At 34.7% G+C, this 19,438-nt stretch overlaps 1 protein-coding gene across 3 annotated transcripts in view; it reads left to right on the top strand.

The window, feature by feature from the left end:
• Positions 1 to 19,438, top strand: part of Not1 (CCR4-NOT transcription complex subunit 1) — a 568,860-nt gene that overhangs the window by 486,603 nt on the left and 62,819 nt on the right. For all 3 annotated transcript variants that reach the window (XM_090401629.1, XM_090401630.1, XM_090401628.1), the window contains exon 43: positions 5,850 to 5,951. In XM_090401629.1, the coding sequence (XP_090257755.1) occupies positions 5,850 to 5,951 (102 nt within the window). The remainder of the gene's footprint in view (positions 1 to 5,849; positions 5,952 to 19,438) is intronic.

The raw sequence follows: 19,438 nt of genomic DNA, 5'->3' as shown, positions 1-19,438 counted from the left end.
AAATTTAATTTACCATCTTCAGTAAAAATCGTGCCTAAGTAGCTGAAATGTTTTACTTGTTCCACAGGTTCTCCATTCACAACACAGTTGACATTTTCAATGATTCTGCCTATTTTCATTGTCTTTGTCTTTTTATTGCTGACCTTCATACCATATCTATTACAACAACTATTCCATTTAGTCAGAGAATCTTGCAGACGTGTAGCGGATTTATTTAAAAGTATTACATCATCCGCATAAAGCAAAGAGCTGACATTAACATCTCCAATTTTGATATCATGTTTAATACCACTTTCCTTCATAATGTGATACATATAGATAGTGAATAACAGAGGGGATAATGTACATCCTTGTCTCACACCAGATTTAACATTAAACCATCTTCCTGTACTTCCTTCAATTCTAACTGCTGACTTACAACTCAAATAAAGACTAAGTATTGCTTGATATAATGCCCCATTGACACCATATAACTGCAGCATATTGAATAGCTTCTCTCTTGGCACCTTGTCATATGCCTTTTCCAAATCGACAAAACTTAAATACAGATCTTTGTTATATTCCCATGCTTTCTCGACTATTTGTCGTAAAGTGAAGATCTGATCCTGACATCCTCTATTTGGCCTGAATCCAGCTTGTTCTTCACCAAGCTTTTCTTCCACAATTCTTCTCAACCGTTTCTCAAGTATACTTGCATAGATCTTGCCAGGAACACTCAGTAGAGAAATGCCTCTGTAATTCTCACATGCAGTTTTATTTTCCTTTTTATATATGGGTACTATGAGAGCTCTACTCCAATCATCGGGAATTCGTCCCTCCGTCCAGGCTTTCTGAACTATACAGTGCAGTAACTGTAACACTCTTATATCACCATACTTCAGCATTTCTAGTCGAATATCATCTACTGCTGCTGCCTTTCCACATTTCAAGCCTTTGATGGCTTTTTCTACTTCAAGTATGGATATGTATTCCTGACTGCATGCCTGGTCAGTGTTTTTTACCACTATGTGGTCATCACTGCTTGTCTCATTTAGCAGTTTTTCAAAGTAATTACTCCATACTTCAAGGATATCTTTTTCTCCTGTTTTCATGTCACCTTTATCATCTCTAACTCCTTTTACAGCACTCTTTCCTCCATTCCTAAGCTTCTTCAACAACCTCCAGAATATTTTGCCACCTTCTTGATATTTATTTTCTATATTCTTGCCAAAGTCCTCCCATGACTTTTGTTTAGCTAGTTTTACACAGTGTTTAGCATTTTTGCATTTGTCTCTATATTCTCTAAGAGCACAAGCTGACTTATTTGACAGGAACTTTTGATATGCTTTCTTCTTTTCCTTCACTGCCTCTTTAACTTCCTGTGTCCACCAGGGAGTTCTGATTTTTTTATCCTTGCAGACAACCTCACCATATGCCTCTCTGGCAGAATCAATCAATGTTTTCTTCAGAGTTTGCCACTGAATCTCCAAGATTTGATTCATGGTGTTAGTAATAACCAGTCCATGTCCTGAGCAGAAATCCAACAGATATTTGCCATTATTATTAGCTTTGCTCTTTTCTCCAAATTTTCCCAAAATATTTTTATATGTCTCACAATCATTTCCTACTCTGCTATTTAGATCCCCAACAAAGACCAACTTTTCCTTTTTCATTGTGTCAGTTGCTTTCTCTAAAGCTTCAAAAAATTCCTCCACTTCTACCTTAGTAGAACCTTCTGTGGGACCATAGGCACAAATAAGTCTCATTGTCCAGTTCCCCATTCTCATATTTGCCCACATTACTCTACTTGAGACTGACTGCCATTCAAGAAGATTAGCCTCGTATTTTGTGTTGAATACTATGGCTACTCCTTCTTTTCCTTGATTGTCATTGCCTGAATATATCATTTTGTATTTATTGCTCAGAAAGATTTCACCCGTTTTGGTCTTTCTACCTTAGTAGAACCTTCTATGGGACCATAGGCACAAATAAGTCTCATTGTCCAGTTCCCCATTCTCATATTTGCCCACATTACTCTACTTGAGACTGACTGCCATTCAAGAAGATTAGCCTCGTATTTTGTGTTGAATACTATGGCTACTCCTTCTTTTCCTTGATTGTCATTGCCTGAATATAACATTTTGTATTTATTGCTCAGAAAGATTTCACTCGTTTTGGTCTTTTTTGTTTCAGTCAACCGTATTATATTGATCTGGTACTTATCTAATTCCTCAGCTAGCTCCATTTCTTTGGCATTCATGCTTCTTACATTGATAGTACTGATCTTTAACTCTGGTGTTGTTGAATTGGGGTTTGTTTTCAGATTTGTTCCAGTAGCTGACTTTTCGCTGTTCACCCTGGTTCCCTGGCGAAAACAACGGAGGCCTTGTTTAACCTTGGGATGCACCAGCCGGCGTGAAATTTTGTCATGTTGTACCATCATTTTTTATTTTGGTTTAACCAATACGAATACAATTTGGTCGGCTAAATCCCAAATTGCCAGCCCATCCTCGTTCGTTCAGTATCCAGGTAGATACCCAACAGGGTGCACCACGAGAAGGTGAGGATTGGACATCAGGTCAGAAGCCCTGGTTGGCTCTCCGCAAACGTTTAATTTCTGATTTGGAGACCACATGTTTCTAAACATAACCAATTTATTAAAATAAACAATATAATCCAACAAGTTTTGTAAGTTGTTGGACTTATATCATTAAGGATACAAGATGTATAAAAAAAGATTTAAAAAAATTAATTATACACACCTTTTACTCCTGATGATGTAAAGTCCAGAAGCTTACGAAACTTGTCAGGTTATATTCTTTATTTTAAATCTGTTTATGTTTAACAACATGTAGTCTCCATACTACTAGAATTTAAATAAAGATTTGATGATAAACCACAGAAATATTTGTGTCATCTAAAAGTTCTTTTGTGCACCTTGAAATTTAAGCCATAAACTTCACCGCTGCATTTCCCACATATATAGATTAAAATTCATAAGTCAATCTAGTTCTGTTTCTCTCCATTAAATTTATTTTTAATATGCTTAATGGAACTGGTGATTTTAATATGTACTTTATTCAAATTTACTTGGAATCAAAAACAACTATTGTACTATCGATGTATTGGATGGACTCCTATTGTAGTCCATCCAATACATTGACAAAATACTAACATATGCCACAAGTTACCTCAACCACAATAAGAAGTATACATTTAATGACCTGGTTGACTGAATGGTTAGTGTATTCATTCTCCAGCCAACAGGTTATGGATTTCTTTCATTGTCTTTAGTTGGGAAATGAACTTTGTCACTAGTTTGACACCAAGTCTACTGCCCTTCGTATTAGAGTCCTGAAGTGACTTGAAAAAAGTTCCATGTCTGGTCTTTAGAACAAGGTTTCCAGACATTGTAAAAAATAAATAAATACAAATATTAGAAAATATAAATTAATAAAAAATGGGGGATGGGGAAAATAATAATCCTTAGCCTACCAATGGTATGAATGAAAAAAAAAACTTTCATTCATGGGAGCCACATTAAAGAAAAAATGTATTTTTAAAAAAGTAATAACAGGTAGGCTTTGATATCATATTCCTAAAAAAAAAATTCAAGAATTAACAAAAAAAGTCTTATGAATGATTGGTTAAACTCAAAACACAAAGTATTTTGTTTAGCGTTTAACCTGATCTTGTATTGCAAACCTTCCTAGAATAAATTTAAGATGAAGAATTAACAAAGAATACATATACACTGTTTGTTAAAATATATTCCTGTCAAAACAAGAAACTTTTGTATGAAACTTTGCTTTCATGAACTTCTTTTCTATTGCTATAGAAAGAGGGACCCATAATCATATGCTGAAATAGAAGATATTCAGTCCCAGGTCAGTCAAGAGACCTTGCTAATTAATAATAATCAGAATTATATAGTTGACACTCCATAGCAAGCTCATGGAGACCAAAAGAATAGTTTCTTATAAAGGAAAATTTGTTCTAATTAGTTCACTTTTTTTTTGCTAGTTATTGTATTATTGTAATCAGATACAACATTAACAAGCTTTCATAAAATTAATGTAAAGCTGAAAGTTTTTCCGAATTCACACATGCATGCAAAAATGTTTATTATAAACATTGATTTGAATTTGCATGTTTTTTAAAAAAATTTATCATGCAAATGTTATTTTTTTTTTTTTTTTTTTTTTACATCCAATTTTCCTTCAAGAAATATATAGAAACAACAATAAGTTGTTTTATAAACATGTGGATTGTCCTCGATAACTTTTATTGATCATAAGTTAAAAAATAATATTTCTGATTATGTACCAAGCTTACCATAAACTACCCAAGAAGTCTTTGACAAAACTCCTTAAGCATTAATACCATTTTAAAGAAAATTTATGGTGGTCAGAAATGACTAGCCTCAAACTTGATACTTGGATAAAATAAAGGTGAAAGTGAAAATATAATTTCTTATCAAATATAATTTACAATAACTAACATTTACTCACAGTTAGCTATTAATAGATGATGAATCTCACAAAAATTATGATAAATAAAATCAGTTTTATTTTAATCTTGGCATTTTTTATTTTGGGAAGGAATAGTTTTATTAAGATTAGAAGTTTGGTACAGTAGAATGAGATTTATTTCAATTTTTGGTATATGAGTTAGAGGCAAATGATGTAAGAAGTCAATTTTATCTTTTGATAATCTAGCAGTACCATCTGGAAGAGTTGGAAGCATGATTGTGTAAGTCGTGTTCCAGCAAATGACCTTGGTAGGCATATGAGAAGCAACTTGCCATTTGAACACGAGTCTGGATTGGACTTTTTAAAATCAGATTTGGCTTTGTTGCTGTATTTTGTATCTGTTATGTAGTTCTGTATAGTTATAGAAAAAAGGAGAAACTGGGTTTTAGTTTCAAGATATGATCATAAGTTTAAAAAAAAAATTATTTCTGATTATGTACCAAGCTTACTGTAAACTACCAAGAAGTCTTTGTATTCATTTTAAAGAAAAGTTACCTTACCATTTTTCTTTAAAATGGTATTAATGCGTAAGGTATTATGATATGTTGTATATTTAGTTTGAATGTTCCCACATCTGTGAGGGAACTAAAGTTCAGATAATACATGAAAGTTTAAAATAGGGAAACTTGAATCCTCTGTGTGGTAAGTATTATTTCTTTTACTTGATTAGAGTGAGTATTTTGATCAGGAGAATAAAAACAGTAGTGCAACCATGAAAAATATGAATAGAAATTTTGCAGGTCATCCCCATCTGGCATTAAGAAACTAAGTGATAGTTGGAAAGTTATTTCAGAGAGATTTTTTTTTTTTTAATAACTATCTGTATTGGTAAACAAAAAAACAAAAAAAAAAAAAAACATTGTTAAATCATTGCAAGTGCAATTTTTTTGGTATTCTCTCATTTAGTCTGTAGAGTTAAATATGAAGACAGTGTTATGGGCATTAAAATCATCAAGAAAAATAACTGTGGTTGAGATAATTTGAAAGGAGAAAATCTGATAGTATGAATTTTAAAGTTTGGGAGAAGGGCAAATTAATTTATCAAAAAAGTAATGGCATTTTGAATTTAAAATTTTGGATATTTGGAAAAGAGGTTTTGGATTAGTTCAGAAAAGTGATTTTAGCTGTCTTGACATCCTCTCCTTCATCACCATTTCACTTACCTGACATGAGCTCACCCTGTACTTATATTGCTTTTCTGACCTATATGCAATTACCATAAAATGAGTTATGACTGATAAAGAATAGCAGAACTTTTAAGCATTACCTATTATAAGCTTTTATGTATGCAATTTTCAATAATCGTTTTGCATTACTGATTTATTTATTTTTTTTAAGGGATGGGGCATGTATGCTCAACTTCTGGTAGCCCTCTTCAAGTTCCTTGCACCATTTTTAAGAAACGTAGATTTAGCCAAACCGGTTCAACTTCTTTACAAGGTAAGAACTTCACTCATTTAGCATAGTGCTTTTATAGTGATTTGAATCTTTTTTTTTTTTTTCCCTAAAGCATTATGATAAGTGATAATCAATATATCATCATGATATGTGAAATTCTTGATTCTTATGTTGTTCAAAATAACAAACATAACACCCGATGTTTAGCTTTACCATCAGGTTTGATTTATTTGGTATGTAAAATTTGTTGTAGTGGAGGGAGAATATACCTTTTGGTTTGTAGTATTCTGAGATTCAGTATACATTTTAAATTATTAAAGTCATTATTATTATTATCCTTATAAATGTTATTACTTAAGCAAAGAAAGCTTTGCTTAAGTAATAGCTTAATCTTAAGTAATAACTGCTTAAGGAGACACTGATCAACAGATTATCTAGTTAATGGTAGAAGATGAAAAATATAAACGTGATGTTAATACATCTTCACAGTGTCTTTTTTTATTTCTAATAAATAACCAGATAACTCTTTGCTCAGCATTTTTTTTCTTATGAAAGTTTCGCATAAATAATAATCAGGATTGCAATATGTTGTGTGTATAAATGTATAAACATAAGGTATGATTCCTCATACCTTACATTTGGCTATTTTAAAGTTGTATTAGAAACACTGAAGTTTGATCAAACTCAGATCAACTTTATCTTTTATCTGCTTGTTAATTAGGGGAGTTTATTTGATAATTTGACTGCAAATTGAAGTATAAAGTGCACTAATTAATAGATCAAAGATCAACAAACCAAATAAATAAATAAATAAAAGTTGCTAATTTCATAGAAACCAGCTTACTTGAGTCTTCTTGGTGTTATATGATTAAATCTTGATTTTTAAAAAAATTGAACTTTCTGAATTGATATTCTAAAACTAAGATATGTTGTAATAGATCTTTTTCATTTTTGTTGATTTCTAAAAACTAACACATTATTAACACCGAAGACTCATCGCTGGAGATCCAACTATCATACCTCTCCTTGAACCCATTAACAGACAAACCAATCACAACTGACTCTGGCAACTCATTCCACTCATTCACAACTCTCCTAGCAAAAAATCTAGTTCTCATCCCTCTAGCCAAGCGCTGAAACATTTCCCCTGCATCAATATTATAAAATTCTTTGAGCGACTTAAATGTTTCTATCATATCCCCTCTGTTTCTCCTATCAACCAACCTCTGCAATCCACACACCCTCAATCTATCCTCATAAGAACATTCCACAAGCCACTCACCTCTGAATCCTCTCCACTACTTCCTCATCCCCAAGCAACCCATGAGGACCAGAGACTTGAGCACAGTAATCCAGATGTGGGCATATCATGACCTTATAAAGAGAATAACAGCTTCCTTATCTCTACATGTTAATGTGTTCTTCAATAGCCAAGTAATTTTTATCTCTTTCCTGGAGTACAGTACCATCAATGTGATACACAACTTGTAATCTATTTATCCCAAAATGCATAACTTGACATTTCTCAACATTAAACTGATGCCTACTGATAGCCTATTTAAATCGTCCTTCAAACTCTCTACATCACTTTGATTAATCATTACTCTATCTAATTTTGCATCATCAGCAAACAACTGAATATTTCCTATATCATTTATATACAAATTAAACAGTAATGCTCCCAGCACTGAACTTTGTGGCACACCACTAGTCACCTGTTTTTGCCTTGATTCTGCCCCTCCGTATACCACTTTTTGATATCTGTTCAGTAGCCACCCTCTTATCAACTTAACTAGGTCATGTCCATCCCAATTTGTTTTAATTTGCATAAGAGTTCCTGGTATTCTGTCAAATGCCTTTTGTAAAATACAGCAAAATCATCATGTAGCCTCCTTTATCCAACTCGGCTGTTACTCTATTATAAAAAGTTAGTAAATTACCAAGGCATGACTGACCTTCAGAAAGCCATGTTGCCCCTCATACAGTATTGTATTTTTATTCACCCATTTTTTAATTCTCTTTTTGACCAATTTTTCTAGTACTTTTACCACCATGCCTGAGATACTAATTGGTCAATAATTTGCTACTCCAATTTTAGAACCTCCCTTATGCAAGGGAATTATTTTACCCTCTTTCCACTCTTCCAGAGCTGAGACTTAAAGAGCCTAGTCAGAGGTATTGCCAGTTCCCTTTCACATTCTCGCAAATCCCTAACTGATATCCCATCTAATCCCACAGTTGTATTTACATTAAGATTCTGCAATATCCTAAGAACCTCCAATTCATCCACCTCTGTTTCCACATCAGTGTCTATCACATATGTTAAAGCAGTAACTTCACTAGGAAAGTGGTCACTCAGTAATTCAACTATTTTATCTAATTCTGTCTCCTCATGACCATCATCACTCATTAAGGTTAATTTTCCATAGTCATTCTTCTTTTACTTGCCCCCCTTTGGGGTTTCCTTTGCCTGCTCGGCTAGATTCTTCTCATAATCTGATTTTACCTTTCTCTTTATATTCCTCCCCACAGCATTTTCTTCTTCTGCAGCTCGTGCTTAATGATATCACTCATCCATCTAACTCCTATCTGATTAATCCTCCTTACCTTAGGTATACAATTTAATATTGCTTCCGCTAGATTGCCCTTAACTATATCCCATACACTACTAACATCCTTACCCGGCAATGTTTTATGCCATGGCACAGTTTTAAGCTTCTTCTTAGGCTTGTCATAATCACCTGCCTTGTAGTTCCACCCCTTCTTGACAGAATATTCCTCATTTTTTACAATCTCCCAAGTCAAGACTGCATGGTCACTTTCGCCAATGAGAGGCAGTGTGATCACCTTAGTTATGGATAGCTCTTCTGATCCTGGTCACAGGATCAGAAGAGCATCCCTAGTCAAAAAGTAAACTTTCTCCTTAGTGAGGAATCGAACCCCTGTCTCCTGTGTGACAGGCAGAGATACTAACCACTATACTATGGAGGAACTTGTGAACACATACAAACTATAAAACATTAATGTAAAGGAGATAGTTAATGAAATAGCTTTACTTAGTTAGATGCAAATCTTTATATACCACATTCATCATTAAATGCTATCCACCACCTGCCTGAAAATAATATCTTTACATTTATACAAGTATTCATTTTCAGCAAGTTTCTTGCTGGTGAATAGATTAATGAAGTCACCTGTTTCTTTTCACTGTCTTTATTAACACTGTATAACTTATCCACAGATTTCAATTTCGGTATTCGTTTCATTCAGCTATCATCTTCAGAAGTGGAGAATGATGATTGAAATAAGAAAAAAGATTTATATCAGACATACATTATATGCATACAGCTACTGATGATACCAGCAGTTCAGATGTACTTACAGCTATTACAGTGTACTGTGATTGTTGAATTAGCCATGTTGAAGTCTGTGTAATAATTGGTGGGCATTTGCTACCTAACATGCCATCATTTCCTAACAGCATATACCTTCAGGGAAGAGATAAGGATACCTAAGTGTGATAATATTCCAAAGAATATTTAAATCTTGTTACTAGTTTCTTGTCAACAGATTTCTTTCACACTAGATTATTATTTGTTATTGCATCTCTAATTTGATTTGGCAAATTCTGGGTCTTTTTCCTACCATTTTTGCTTCAAATATCTTTCTTAATCTTACACTGTCCGTTCTGTTTAAGTAACCATAATACCTTTGATTTGCATTCTTGTATATTAATATCCAGTTCTTTTCTGGTATCTTCATTTTCAAGAATGCAAATCAAAGGTATTTGATTTGCATTCTTGAATTGAATTCTTGTTTTTAAAACTCTTTTTAAAAGCAGTGGAGTGAAGAGATGTCATCTCTTCACTCCACTGTTTTTTTTCAGATCCTCTAATTCTACAGTCTCCATCCATACTTTGATCAGTTGTTTTATTTCTAACCCAACTCTCAGATATATGTACTAAAATTGTTCAAATAGTGTCATCTTCGTCAACTTTTGGATATGTGCTCTCAGGAGGGTGTACAGGATATTATGATAGTACTACATGAAAAAGTTACATCACTGCTAATTTTGTATCAACAATTTTCTTACCAGTTAATCTGTTATCTGTCAAGACTCAAATATTATCAGATCTTATATTTCTGTCTTCTAAGACACTTCTTACTCTGCCAATCAACTTACATCTTGGTCTTCCTCTGGGATTTTTTTCTTGCCATCCTGGAAAAAACTTGTTTTGCTAAACTGTTATTTTAGCCATATCATCAAGAAGAGGATGTTTTCAAGACTCATTTTTGGAAATTATGGAGACAACTACCGTGTTTGAATAAAAACTTTAGTTTACTATTACTAAAATTTTACAATTCGACGTTTCGACCTTTATGTCAAGGTCATCTTCTGGAGCGTACAAATATACACAGGAAACAAGCTATACTACAATCATACTGGTTCGTTAAAGACACTGACTAACCGCTACCACAATTGTTGGCCTGACCTCTGGTGAAAAAAAAAAAAAAAAAAAATTATACATCAACGCTAAAGTCCTATTATTTGTGTTGTCTACTATATACATATATTAACATCATTCCAGCCAGTTGGAGTGGAATGGTTTCTAATAATAGTAGATTGGCTAGAGTCCTGACTTGTGTTGAATCTTTCATATTAGGTTGGCTGAATGTGTGCCATCCAGATCCTTGGAATTTTCATACCGTCTTTATTGTTGATATTTGGGTGGTTTATCAGGATTTCGCAGGATTCTTTAAATTTTCTTTCGTACCATGTTTTTGTGCGGTGTAAGGAGCAGGTGCTTTTCCAGTTGATTTGGTGTAAGGTGTTGAGTGCGTGGTCTGAGAGGCCTGCTTCACCATAATGGTTATATTTAATGTGTCTAATGTGTTCTTTTTTGCGTATAGGGATTGTCCGTCCTGTTTCACCAATGTACGGTAAGTTACAGGTGCAGCGGATGCAATAGACTCCAGGATGTGCTAATGGGAGGAGAGGGTCCTTAGAGGAGCTGAATATGGTTTTAAGTTTAGTGGGTGGTTTAAAGGTGGCATTAAGGTTATAATGTTGTAGGATTCTGTTGATTTTTTCTGATAACCCTTTAATGTATGGGATGGCTATGGTTTTACTGTAGTCTAGATTCGTTTTTGTTGTGGTTTTATAGAGTATTTTATTGACCGTGTTTTTGTTATAGCCATTGTTTATGAATGTGTCACTAATGATTTTTAGTTCTTGTTTCAGGGCCTGCTGGTTAGAGCAAATAGTTGTGGCTCTGTTTTTAAGGGTGTTTATGACTCCATATTTTTGTGCTGGGTGGTGGTATGAATTCGCATGTATGTATTGGCCCGTGTGTGTCGGTTTTCGGTAGACCGTGAAGGATAGATTGCCTGAAGGAAGACGTGTAACTAGTGTGTCTAGGAACGGGAGCGAATTTTGGTTTTCGATTTCGATGGTAAATTGTATGCGTTCGTGTTGTTTGTTTTTTTTTAATTTAACGAACCAGTATGATTGTAGTATAGCTTGTTTCCTGTGTATATTTGTACGCTCCAGAAGATAATTTAACGAACCAGTATGATTGTAGTATAGCTTGTTTCCTGTGTATATTTGTACGCTCCAGAAGATGACCTTGACATAAAGGTCGAAACGTCGAATTGTAAAATTTTAGTAATAGTAAACTAAAGTTTTTATTCAAACACGGTAGCTGTCTCCATAATTTCCAAAAATGCATTCGGATCACCGTGCAAGCCTAAAAGAAAGGAAAAGTTTTCAAGACTCAGTCTCTTTTTAAAAAGTACTGGTTATTCCAGTTTATAAAAAAGGAAATAAATATTGCTGTAATAACTATTGGAAGAATTAGTTTGCTAAATGCAGGGTACAAAATATATGCAAGAATATTAAAAGAGAAGCTAAGCAGTATTGTAGAGAACAACACTAAACAGCTTCTTCCTGCAGTATAGGCAACACTCTTTATGTTGATGACCACCATTTACTGTCACTCCTGCAATATGAGAGTAACTGAAAGAGAACTTGAACAAGCAATCAGTGTCTTGTCATGGCTCTTAGTAGTGGTTTCCGGTTTTTCAGCAGAAAAATAGTGTCTGTATACATTCTGCCAAAAATGTATTCTTCACCCAGATCCTGATTCAAGAAACTACTATTCCAGTAGAACCAGAGGCCAAGTTCTTGGGAGACTCATCTTTTACAGAAATTTCCTTCGAACTCATCCCTCTACAGAATGGGATGAAGATCGATATTCCCTTCTTTGCTTTATTGTACACTTATATGCTTAAATCTTGATTATGGGTCCCCCAAGTTTAGAGTTCTTCAAAGGAGAACATGCTCCAATCGTTGGATCTTATCCATCATCAAGTTATACAAATAGCTGTTAGTGCTTTTTGCACATTGCCTAGTCAAAGTCTTTGCAAACGAACATGCTCTGTTGCTTTGAAGGAAATGGTTGTCTCTCAATTATGCCCACCCACAAAACAAAGTCTCTTCCAGAACATCTAACATGGACTAGTATTTTTTCTCTATATTAGGAAGCTTAATATTACACGTATTAGACTGCTCTGTACCCCTTCGATGCATATGTAAAAGAAATATACAAGCTATTGGAATAAATGTTGACAATTTTACCAGCATGGGCATTATAATATTCCTTCATGGTTTGCACTCCATTATTATTATTTGTCACTTCCAGGGAGTCAAAGGACTCATCGAGAGAGGGCAATCTACTCTACAACTCTGCTTTCACCACTCACAATCCGCCAGTTGACTGCAACTACACCAACTGTTGTACAAAATGAAGATCTTTAATTTTGATATTCAGTTGTGCTGGGTTCCCAGTCACATTGAAATTGAGGGAGATGCAGTCGTTAGATAAACTCACACTTTTTCCATGCATAGGTTGATAGTCCCATATACAGATGGTCTACAAGATCAAAGCTTAATTATCCAGTGGCCATCATTATGGCAGGAAGTGCTGACAAACAAATTGCACAAGATTAAACCTGTAAGCATTGGCAGTTTAGTCAGCACAGCTCACAGCCATTTTATGCATTCTTATTTACTGAGGGCTGATGTGCCAAAAAATGCAACACACATCTCTCCATTTGTCATATTCTGGTGGAGTGCCAGACTTCACACAATAGAAGAATGAAATTTTTACTTATCTGGTTGAGCTATACGCACTCAGGCAAATAGCATAACATTTTAACTTTTTACAGGGAAATGATTTATTCAGACACATTTGCTAATAAAATATATTTATGTGTAGATTATTTTATTTTTATTTATTTATATTTTTTTGTATATAGCATAGCTAACTAATCTCTTTATGACTTATTAATTATGACCTATTTCTGTGCTGATAAACCATAAATTAACCAACCAACCAATAAATCTCTGATTCTGTTTAAGTGACCATACCACCTGAGATTAGCTCTGCTAACACATTCCTAAATGCTAAATGTCAAGTTCTTTCCTAATATCCTCATTTTTAATATGATATTGCCATTGATGCCATCTGTTCGCTCCCCTAATCTTTCTGAGAACTCTCGTATATCTGTGGCCTCTAGACATTGTTCAAGTATTTTATTTCTAATCCAGTTCTCCAATTCATTAGTTAAAAGAAGTTTGAACGTGATCTTGTATCAGCTAGTTTAGCTTTTGAATAATTTCTCCCTTATTCTATATAAATTTATTTGTTTTAATTCGTACCATACCAGTTTTGCTAATTATGTTATCTATTTCCATATTTAATTTGCCATCTTCACTAAAAATTGTGCCTAAATAGCTGAAATGTTTTACTTATTCTATAGATTCTCCATTCAGAATGCAGTAGATATTTTCAATGTGTCTTTTTATTGTTGATTTTTCATATCAAATTTATTGCACCAGTTACTCAATTTAGTCATGGAATCCTGCAGATTTGAGCTGGTTTTATTTAGAAGAATAGCATTATCTGCATGAATAGTTCAGATTAACATCTCCAATTTTGATATCAGGTTTAATACCACTTTCCTTCATAATGTGACCCATGTAGATGATGAATAACAGTGGACATAATGTTTCCTGTGTTATACCCTTGTTTCTGTTGCTGTAATAACAGCAACAGAAATGGCCCCAAGTCCTGTGTGGCCAACACTCATCTCTCTCTCTCTCTCTCTCTACAGTGATGATAAGGCATTTAGTGGGAATTGCAGATGAAGGCAGGCTGCCTAATAGATCTTTGCAACTGGCAATCGGTACCCTCAATACTCGAACTTTGGCAAGATACTACAGAATAGATTTATTAATCAACTTAGATATTCTCCTAGTGATATTAATATATCACTGGGAAACAAAAAGAATAAAAGAAGTAACAGCAAGATGGTACAATGGCTCACAGATACTCCTAGGAGCATCCTCAAGCAGTGTTAAACAAGGCAGAGTGGGCTTTATTGTTAAACCAAAGATCACCAAGTTGATCCTTTTCTTGTAACATCATATCTGAAAGAATAGATGTGTTACTAATTGGAGTAGAGAATAATATAACAATAAAATTAAGATCCTACCATGCTCCAACATCCATAGCCAATAATCAAGAAATAGAAAATTTCTACATGAATCTCGAACAAGCATTAAATTACAGGTCAACATACATATCCATTGGTGGAGACTTGAATACCAAAATAGGATGTGGGAAAACAAAACAAAAAATTTATAGGTCCCAATGGTCTTGGGAGAGAGAAATAGAAGAGGAGTGAGATTAGCCAAATTCGCTGCAGCTGAACAACTCTTTAGTGTGAATACTTTTGTCAACAAATGCCCAAGAAGAAGATGGACTTGGCAATCACTGAATGGAGACACAAGAAATGAAATAGACTGCATTTTAACAGACTGTAAAAGACTGGTACAAAATGTTGGTACAATACACGAAACATATTTCAACATAGATTCTGACCACAAAAGACAGCCCAAACAAATAGACTATCACAAGTTCTGGAAGTACATAGAAGCGACCGAATGAACTACATGGATGATGACTATATTGAATTTATTCATAAATTTCAATGAGTGCAACAAAAAAAAATAATAATAATCAGAAATTCCTGTTGAAACAAAAGAAAAGAGAACAACTCGCATCTCAAACCATAGAACTACTGAAAAAGAGAAAAGAACTAAAGAAGTACTAAGGAAATTTTATCTTTAAGTTATTAAGGAAAAGAATTCCAGAAGACTACAAAACTTTCAGGATACAAAAACTAGCCTGAAAAAATGGAAAAAGACTTGCATTTTAAACATTTAATTATATCTGCTCTACAAGATCAAAATGGAGAAAAACATACTAACTGAAAAAAGATAGAAGAAATTGTGCAGACTTTCTATAATGACCTTTATGTAACTAAATGCCAAGTCTCAGAACCTATCACTGGCCTGGTTTGGCCTCATGGTTAGTGTATCCACTCCAACCAAGAGGCTTCTGGTTCCAGTCCCACCAAGAGCATGGATGTTTGTGATTGTCCTACTAACCAATTACCATATGTACTGCTGTGACCTGTGTCCTGGTGCAATATGACCCTTGATGTCTTTGCACCATAAAAAATCATCAAATCAGAACCTATCATTCCAAAACCAAGCAATATGCCAGATGTACTTCTTGATGAAATAGAACATATTCTTAACAAAGTGAATAAAGTTAAAGCCTCAGGACTTGATCATATTAAGGCTGAAGAAATCCAACAAAGTGGACCAACTATATTGGCTACCAGATTCATGTGGTACTTGAAAGAAGGAAAGATTCTGGAATAGAAACATACCAGTCTGTCTTCTCTCGAAAACAACTCCAGCAGAGAGCAAGCAGGATTCAGAAGAGGCTTCTCCACAATAGATCATATCCAGGTCATTTCACAATTAACAGAAAAATACAGAGAATACTGAATCCCTCTGTTTCTTCTTTATTGAATTTAAAAAAAGCATTTGATACCATATAACACAATGCAGTCATCCCTACCTTACATAAATATTGATCAGTCTATAGATATAAAGAGACGGGTTCACCAAGACAATGTGATCTCTCCAAACCTATTTACCAGCACTTTAGAATATATCCTAAGAAAAATAGACCTAAATGGTAGAGTAATCATGGATGGTAAAAAATTACAAAACCATCTACACAAGTGATGGCAACCCATGTATTAATAACATCTCTATAGAACAGATTAATCTTATAATTTCTTAGGACAAACAGTAATAAAAATGAATAACGATTTATCTGAAGAGCTAGTAAAATGAAAGAAAGCTGCATGGCTGTCATTCAACAGACTGAAAAACACACTTACTGATCCAAATCTTGACATCTCTGCAAAGGCAAACTATTTAATGGTGACATTCTTCCATGACTCACATCTCATCACATCTTCCTTTTCCCTCTTTTACCTTGTGGTGTCGAGAGTTTATTAATCATCGGACCTCAAACTGTTCACAGGATAAGGTGGTCAGACCTCTGCCCCGGTGTATCCTATGTCCGTAGTGCTGAGTTATCAAGGCCGGTTTGCCTGTTTTGTGAGATGAAAAACCCGAGGATAAACTGGGGGGAAAACCCTACTGTCCACACCTAAGACCTGCTAACTTGACTATGGCTGAGGAAGATCCTTCAGCTCTTCACGTCACTGACGTGAATCAAACCTAGGACACTCCTTCCCCAGGCATATGGTTGCGAAGCGTACAGCCACTAGCCTAACCACACAGACCCATGACTCACATGCAGATCAGAAACATGGAACACGACAAGACAAGAAGAAGAGACTCTGAGGATAACAAATTCTAGGATTTGTAACATCAGCAAAATGGAACATGTTAGAAATACAGAACTAAGAGAGAGATCAGATGTAAAAGATGTGATAACTGCAGTATACAAAAAAAAGATTAGATGGGCAGGCCACATCACATGGCAAGACTCAGGATTACAGATGGACATATAGATTACTTAATTGGCAGCCGAGAATAAAGAGAAAACCAGGAAGATCACCTACAAGGTGGAAAGACCCATTAGTGAAATCAATGGGTATAACATAGAAGAGAGAGACTCGAGATTGTTGGAAGCATCTTTGTGACCTGCGCTCATGGAGAAATCCTTGTTTCACACTTAATTTAACATCAAACCATTTTCCTATACCTCTTTCAGTTCTAATTGCTGATATACAACTCAAATACACCTTGTCACATGCCTGCTCCAGATCTACAAAACTTAAATACATCATCAAATTCCTGCCAAGTACCCTCAAGTGGTGTACAGGATATGATAGTACTACATGAAAAATGTACATCATTACTAACTTCCTATCTACAATTTTCCTCCAAATCCGTCTGTTACTTGTCAAAACTCCAACATTATCAGATCTTATATTTCTGTCCTGTAAGGCACTTTGTACCTTATCAATCCACCTATATCTTGTTCTTCCTCTGGGTCGTTTTCCTGCCAACCTGGCAGAGAACACTTGTTTTACCAATCTTTCCTCGCCTATTCTGTTTAAATGACCATACCAGGAATGCATTAGCAGAGCTAATCTGAGATTAGCTCTGCTAATGCATTCCTGGATACTGACAATGTCAAGTTCTTTCCTAATATCCTCATTTTTAATATGATATTGCCATTGATGCCATCTGTTCACGCCTCTAATCTTTCTCAGAACTCTCATATCTATGGTCTCTAGTCTTTGGTCAAGTGTTTTACTTCTGACCCAGCTCTCAGATCCATAAGTTAAAACTGGTTTGAACACTGTCTTGTATGCAGCTAATTTAGTGTTCCGACTAATTTCTCTCTTATTCCATATGAATTTATTCAATTGACTTCCTACCGTACCAGCTTTGTTGATTCTGTTGTTTATTTCCATATTTAATTTACCATCTTCACTAAAAATCGTGTCTCAGTAGCTGAAATGTTTTACTTGTTCTACAGGTTCTCCATTCACAACACAGTTGACATTTTCAATGATTCTGCCTATTTTCATTGTCTTTGTCTTTTTATTGCTGGCCTTCATACCATATCTATTAGAACAGTTATTCAATTTAGTAGATTTATTTAAAAGTATAACATTTTCTGCATAAAACAAAGAGCTGACATTAACATATCCAATTTTGATATCATGTTGAATTCCACTTTCCTTCATAATGTGATCCATATAGATAATGAATAACAGAGGGGATAATGTACATCCCTCTCTAACACCAGATTTAACATTAAACCATCTTCCTGTACTTCCTTCAATTCTAACTGCTGACTTACAACTCAAATAAAGACTAAGTATTGCTTGATATAATGCCCCATTGACACCATATAACTGCAGCATATTGAATATCTTCTCTCTTGACACCTTGTCATATGCCTTTTCCAAATTGACAAACCTTAAATACAGATCTTTGTTATATTCCCATGATTTCTCCACTATCTGTCGTAAAGTGAAGATCTGATCCTGACAGCCTCTATTTGACCTCAATCCAGCTTGTTCTTCACCAAGCTTTTCTTCCACAATTCTTCTCAACCATTTCTCAAGTATACTTGCATATATCTTACCAGGAACACTCAATAGGGATATACCTCTGTAATTCTCACATTCAGTTTTATTTCCCTTTTTATATATGGGTACTATGAGAGCTCTACTCCAATCGTCTGGAATTTGTCCTTCTGTCCAGGCATTCTGAACTATGCAGTGCAGCCACTGTAAGACTTTTATACCACCATACTTCAGCATTTCTGGTCGAATATCATCTACTCCTGCTGCCTTTCCAAATTTCAAGCCTTTGATTGCTTTTTCTACTTCAAGTATGGATATGTATTCCTGACTGCATGCCTGGTCAGTGTTTTTTATCACTGTGCTGTCATCACTGCTTGTTTCATTTAGCAATTTTTTGAAGTAATTACTCCATACTTCAAGCATATATTTTTCTCCTGTTTTCATGTCACCTTTATCATCTCTAATTTGTTTTACAGCACTCTTTCCTCCATTTCTGAGCTTCTTCAACAACCTCCAGAATATCTTGCCACCTTCTTGATATTTATTTTCTATGTTCTTGCCAAAGTCCTTCCATGACTTTTGTTTAGCTAGTTTTACGCAGTGTTTCGCTTTCTTACATTTGTCTCTGTATTCTCTAAGAGCACAAGCTGACTTATTTGCCAGGAACTTTTGATATGCTTTCTTCTTTTCTTTCACTGCCTCTTTAACTTCCTGTGTCCACCATAAAGTTCTGATTTTTCTATCCTTGCAGACAACTTCACCACATGCCTCTCTAGCTGAATCAATCAGGGTTTTCTTGAAGGCTTGCCACTGAATCTCCAAGGTTTAGTTCCTGTTCTCAAACTCTTTCATTTTTCCTTCAATAATCTTTGTGTATTTTAGTCTACAGTTCACATCTGAGAGCTGCTCAACTTTTATTCGCTTTAAAACTTTCTTACATGTCATTCTTTTCAATCTGAAATTCAATTTTATCGTGCTCAAGACTAAATAGCGATCACTTCCAATTTCAAATCCTCTGTACACTGGTGTCC

The sequence above is a fragment of the Typopeltis vanoorti genome, chromosome 12 (assembly GCF_054136105.1).
Source record: "Typopeltis vanoorti isolate ZY-2024b chromosome 12, IOZ_Tvanoo_1.0, whole genome shotgun sequence".
NCBI classification, from domain to species: Eukaryota; Metazoa; Arthropoda; class Arachnida; order Uropygi; family Thelyphonidae; genus Typopeltis; species Typopeltis vanoorti.
Note: the sequence above shows the minus strand (reverse complement) of the source record. Positions and strands in the feature narration are given on the sequence as shown.